The following is a 5,698-nucleotide window of genomic DNA, read 5'->3' as shown; positions in this document are numbered from 1 at the left end:
AGACCTGTGCAGGTCTGAAGACCTCTAAAGGTCTCCTGCAGACCTGTGCAGGTCTGAGGACCTCTAAAGGTCTCCTGCAGACCTGTGCAGGTCTGAGGACCTCTAAAGGTCTCCTGCAGACCTTCAGTGGTCATAATGTTCTGGCTGATAAATGCATATTTGTAACAAATAAAAATGTAAACAAGAAACAAACTTTAACACATTAAATACATCTGAAGTTAATTTTGTTTAAATTCACTCTGAATATAAAAGTTTTTTATTTTTCTGAACATAAATTTAAACTTTTATGAATTATTTATATTTTGTTTGTTACGAGTTTCATCTGATCTCAACCTGTCATTTTTATGAGACTCATTTTAAAACGCATAATTTTCATAAATCTCCCACGAAACGTTAAAAGGCAGTAAAATGTTGCCGCAGTAAAAAATCTTCCTCACATTCTTTCATTATGGGTGTGGATCAAAGCCCCGCCCCCTCACCTGCACCTCAGCCCACCTGGATGTCTTTAAAAGCGGCGTGTGTGCGTCTCCCCTCACTTCTCTCCTCTCCTGAGAAGACAGACAGCACCTCCTCCTCTTCATCATGGCGACCACGATGTACTCCTCCTCCTCCAGCAGCTTCATTGGGGGCGGCGGCCTGGGTCTGGGCCGAGCGTCCCTGGGTGGCGGCGGCGGCAGAGGCATGAGCTCCTACAGCGTGTCCGGGGGGGCAGGGGGCGGCGGCATCAGGGTGTCCCGGGCCAGCCAGTCCTTCTCTGCCGGAGGCGGGGGCTACGGCTTCGGTGGAGGCGCAGGTGCAGGGGCAGGTTTCGGCTTTGGTGGAGGAGCAGGTGGAGGTGGAGGTGCAGGGTTTGGCTTCGGAGGGGGTGCAGGTGGGGGCTTCGGTGGCGGAGGGGACGACAGCGTGATCGGCAACGAGAAGTTCACCATGCAGAACCTGAACGACCGTCTGGCCAACTACCTGGCGAAGGTGGCGGCACTGGAGAAGGCCAACGCTGACCTGGAGCTGAAGATCCGGCAGTTCGCTGAGACCAAGATCAGCCCCTCCGCCAGGGACTACAGCCACTTCTACACCACCATCGCTGAGCTGCAGGGCAAGGTGAGTCAGCAGGGGGGTGGGACTCTGACCTGCAGGGGGGCGGGACTCTGACCTGCAGGGGGTCTGCATTCAGAAAAAGTTTAAATCTTCTGATAAAAAACTCCAACAGAACAAACACATTTAAAACGTCTAAAATAATTAAGAAACATTTAGATTTATGTTAGAGGAAAAAACACCAAGTTTAACCAAATATGGTACTTCCTGTGTTCCACCAACCAGGTGAGTCAAACAAAAAGATTCAGTTTAAATCAGAGAGAAGTCCACCTGGACTGGAAGACTCAGGTGATCACACCTGTGTGCGTGCGTGGATACATGTGACCCACACCTGTGTGTGTGGATACATGTGACCCACACCTGTGTGCGTGGATACATGTGACCCACACCTGTGTGCGTGCGTGGATACATGTGACCCACACCTGTGTGCGTGGATACATGTGACCCACACCTGTGTGCGTGGATACATGTGACCCACACCTGTGTGCGTGGATACATGTGACCCACACCTGTGTGCGTGGATATATGTGACCCACACCTGTGTGCGTGGATATATGTGACCCACACCTGTGTGTGTGTGGATACATGTGACCCACACCTGTGTGTGTGTGGATACATGTGACCCACACCTGTGTGCGTGGATCCAGGTGACCCACACCTGTGTGCATGGATCCAGGTGACCCACACCTGTGTGTGCATGGATCCAGGTAACCCACACCTGTGTGTGCATGGATCCAGGTAACCCACACCTGTGTGTGCATGGATCCAGGTAACCCACACCTGTGTGTGCGTGGATCCAGGTAACCCACACCTGTGTGTGCGTGGATCCAGGTAACCCACACCTGTGTGTGCGTGGATCCAGGTGACCCACACCTGTGTGTGCGTGGGTCCAGATAACCCACACCTGTGTGTGCATGGATCCAGGTGACCCACACCTATGTGTGCGTGGGTCCAGGTGACCCACACCTGTGTGCATGGATCCAGGTGGATCCTGCCTGAAAGGCAACATGAAAGCTGAGCTCTCATTGGTCCAGCTGATTGTTTATATTTGTTGTTTCCTCTTCAGTAACGTGTCTGTGTTTCAGATCCAGGACGCCATCATCGTGAACAGCACCGTCAGGCTGAGCATCGACAACGCCAGACTCGCTCAGGATGACTTCAGAATCAAGTCAGTTTTTACTTCTTCTTCTTTAATGTTTTTTTTTTTCATCGTACTTGATGTGATTTACTGTTTCCATCCAGTGAAAATATTGAACAGCAGTAGAGCGCCCTCTGCTGGCTGCAGGTTAAACTGCAGACTTTTATTTTAGACTGATTTCTAAACATTACATTTAAACTTTTTAAGTTTCGGATACCAGAATCCAGTTTGACAGATTTCAGTTATTAAATTACATTATTTTTATCTCAATTTTTTAAAATCTTTTTCAAAGTTTTATTTCTGAATTTGAGTAAACAGATTTTTTATTGTTTTGATTTTAAACTTGCTGCAGGTACGAGAACGAGCTGGGCATGCGTCAGTCAGTGGAGGCAGACATCGCCGGGTTGAAGATGCTGCTGGGAGAACTGGGCGTGGCCAAGACCGACCTCACCATGCAGATCGATAGCCTGAAGGATGAGCTGGAGACCATGAAGGCGAACCACATAGAGGTAAACAGAACCAGAACCATGTTTGTGGCACCACAGTTTGAGGACCTGGACCTTTAAAGGAGACATTTGAACCCCTCTCCCCTTCTGCAGGATCTGGCCTCCATGCGCACTCAGGTGAGCGGACAGGTGAATGTGGAGGTAGACGCTGCTCCTCAGGAAGATCTCACAAAGGTCATGGAGGAGATCAGAGAACACTACGAAGCTGTCGCTGCCAAGAGCCGAAAAGAGCTGGAGGGCTGGTTCCAGGCCAAGGTAGGAGACGATCCAGGTAGAAGTCTGTGACAAAAACCATCAGGGTCTCCTGAAGCTCACCACATTTTCTCCCCACAGTCTGAAACACTCTCTAAGGAGGTCGCCACCACAGAGATGACTCTGAAGACAACATCCACCGAGGTGAAGGACATCAAGAGTCAGCTTCAGGCTCTGGAAATCGAGCTTCAGTCCCAGCTCAGCATGGTGAGTCCCAGAAAACCCTGGGTCCAGAGGCACTTTTTATCTGTTAAAAGATGTAAACTGTAGAGGACTGAGCACAGAACCCTGAGGAACCCCATGAAAACCCTGGGGCCAGAGGTACTTTTTATCAGTTAAATGTATAAGCTTTAGAGGACTGNCCAGAGGTACTTTTTATCAGTTAAATGTATAAGCTTTAGAGGACTGTGCACAGAACCCTGAGGAACCCCATGGCTGGGGCTGTAAAAAGCTGTTTGAATGATTCAGAGCAGAGATGTAGAGAAAGTGAGATCTGATCGAGTCCTACAGAGCAGGTGTCCACTGAGAACCAGAGACCTTCCTGCTTGATGAAAAAAACCATTTCTCTGTAAAACACCTGTGGACGTCTTGTTTACCTGTCCATGTCTCCTCTGACAGAAAGCGTCTCTTGAAGCTTCGCTCAACGACATCCAAAGGCGCTACGCTGAACGCTTAGCAGGCTTCCAGATGCAGGTGAGCTGGACTCTGGTTCCTTCCTGTGTTCAGGTGAGACCATGAAGCACAGCACTCACACAGTTTACCTGTACAGGTGACCATGTTGGAGCAGCAGCTGGTAAGTCTGAAGGCAGACCTGGAGAGACAGGGACAAGAATACCAGATGCTGCTGGACATCAAGACCAGACTGGAGCAGGAGATCGCGGAGTACAGACGGCTGCTGGACGGAGAGGCATCAGGAAGCCTGTCAGGGTAAGATCTGAAGGTCTGAGGGACACTTCACACCTGTCTCAGGTGGACAGCTCATTTATTCATCTTATAAAACACACATTAGAACTCACAACCTTCTCTGTGCTGCTGCAGGTCCTCCTCCTCTTCTTCCAGCTCCACAGTCACCAAAACCATGGTGACCAAGGTCATCGAGACCACAAGCTAAGAACCAATCACACGCGTCTGTCTGACTGGGGGCGGAGTCAAGTCTCTGCCTGTCGTCTTCCTGCTTTGCTGAAATAAGGAGCACCTTCACCTGAGGAGGAGCATCTCTCACCTTTCACCTGTTTCCTGTTACAAATTAAAGCAGTTAGTTTAAAGATCTGAGGGGAACCGTTCATCAGAACCGGGTTTATGTTGGGAAAACTGTCCTGATCTTCCACCAGAACGTCTGTCTTTAAAAATAAAACTTTAAAAAAACTCAGATGTCTCCTTTTGATTGAAGCCTGAATGAAAGTTTAAATATTTCACTCCAAAGGAAAAGTTTTATAAAATGTGCTGAAAACTTCAGCTGAAAACTTCAGCTGAAAACTGCTGAAACTGAGCTAAAAATGTTTAATAGGACAAGTGTTAATGTGAGCTCACTTTGAAGGAAGCTGAAAGAAGCAAAAAAAAGCCTAACTTTGCAGAAAAACGGTAAAAAGGAGCACTAATCTAGTTGAAAACAGAAAACAGCTAAAAGCTATGAGCTAAAATAGCTGAATATAGCTGAAAACATCTGTAAGAAGCATAAATAGCACTAGGTAGCAGAAAAAAGCAGAGAAGATCTATAGCTAAAGAAAAATAAAATTAAATAAATAAAATAGCTAAAATTAGCATAAATAAGCTAAAGGTAGCAGCCATAATTTGAAATTAGCACCCAGTTAGTTGAAAATTAGCTAAAGCAGAAAAAAAAGGCAGAAAAACCATAAAATTACAAAAAATGAAATAATTTGTAGTAAAATGGCTAAAACAGCTGAAGTTTTCAGTAAAAGTTAAAACATAGCTGGAGTTATTTTTAATTAGCATAAGGAGCACAGGTTTGCTGAAAAAAGCTGTAATGTACCGGTAAAATGTAAATTTAGCTTAGAAAAGCTAACTTTAGCTTATAGCAGCTTAACATTAGCTCAAATTTCAGCAAATAGCTGAATGTAGCAGAAAGCATCTGTAAGAAGCATAAATAGCACAAATAAAAGCACAAAAAGGTAGAAAAATGCAGAACAGCAGAAAGAAGCAGAATTTTAGCTGAAATAGCAGGAAGAAGTTAAAATAAACAAAAAAGTAGCAAAAATTAGCACAAGAAGGTGAAAAAGAGCACAACCAGAACAAAACGTGTGAGGTGCTGTAAAGATTTTAGAGGATTTTAAGGAAAACATCTCCATTCATTTTCAATGGAAGAAAAGTGGCTAAAAAATGTGAAATGGCTAAAAAAGTATAAAAAGCTAAAATACCAAAAGTCATAGCAGCCCTCACATGAATGAGCTGAACGTTTTGATATATAAATAGTTGAAGCAGCACAAACATTGTGGAACGAGTTAGATGCTGACAAACGTCTGGAAGAATGATTGTGAAGCTTTCACACAACTAGAACCTGGTCTGGGTCAGAACCTCCCATCTGGTCCACTTTGAACCTTCAGGTTCAGCTTTATGATGAGGCTCATATTTAAGAGGGTTTGTTGGGACTGAGGGAGTTCTGGGTCCTCATGAAATGCACCAAATTAAAACCTAAACTTGAAAACAACAGCTAAAAGCTTAAGGTAGAAAAAAGGCTAGATCTACCCACCCC

At 45.7% G+C, this 5,698-nt stretch overlaps 1 protein-coding gene across 1 annotated transcript; it reads left to right on the top strand.

Annotated features, from left to right (window-relative positions):
* Positions 1 to 554: 554 nt before the first annotated feature.
* On the top strand, positions 555 to 4,357 carry LOC106528100 (keratin, type I cytoskeletal 13). Its single transcript, XM_014023176.1, has 8 exons — positions 555 to 1,098; positions 2,178 to 2,260; positions 2,583 to 2,739; positions 2,830 to 2,991; positions 3,070 to 3,195; positions 3,607 to 3,681; positions 3,758 to 3,915; positions 4,027 to 4,357. The coding sequence occupies exons 1-8, from the start codon at positions 583 to 585 to the stop codon at positions 4,097 to 4,099; spliced, it is 1,350 nt and encodes a 449-aa protein (XP_013878630.1). The 5' UTR covers positions 555 to 582; the 3' UTR covers positions 4,100 to 4,357.
* The last annotated feature ends 1,341 nt before the right edge of the window (positions 4,358 to 5,698 follow it).

The sequence above is a fragment of the Austrofundulus limnaeus genome, unplaced genomic scaffold (assembly GCF_001266775.1).
Source record: "Austrofundulus limnaeus strain Quisiro unplaced genomic scaffold, Austrofundulus_limnaeus-1.0 Scaffold358, whole genome shotgun sequence".
Taxonomy (NCBI): domain Eukaryota; kingdom Metazoa; phylum Chordata; class Actinopteri; order Cyprinodontiformes; family Rivulidae; genus Austrofundulus; species Austrofundulus limnaeus.
This window is presented reverse-complemented; position numbering and strand designations above follow the sequence as displayed.

Excerpts from the sequence above, each read along its gene's own strand:
- LOC106528100 (XM_014023176.1), top strand. The coding sequence starts at position 583 with ATGGCGACCACGATGTACTCCTCCTCCTCCAGCAGCTTCATTGGGGGC. Across the intron at positions 1,099-2,177 it reads TCGCTGAGCTGCAGGGCAAG|ATCCAGGACGCCATCATCGT; the intron begins GTGAGTCAGCAG and ends TCTGTGTTTCAG. Across the intron at positions 3,196-3,606 it reads TTCAGTCCCAGCTCAGCATG|AAAGCGTCTCTTGAAGCTTC; the intron begins GTGAGTCCCAGA and ends CTCCTCTGACAG.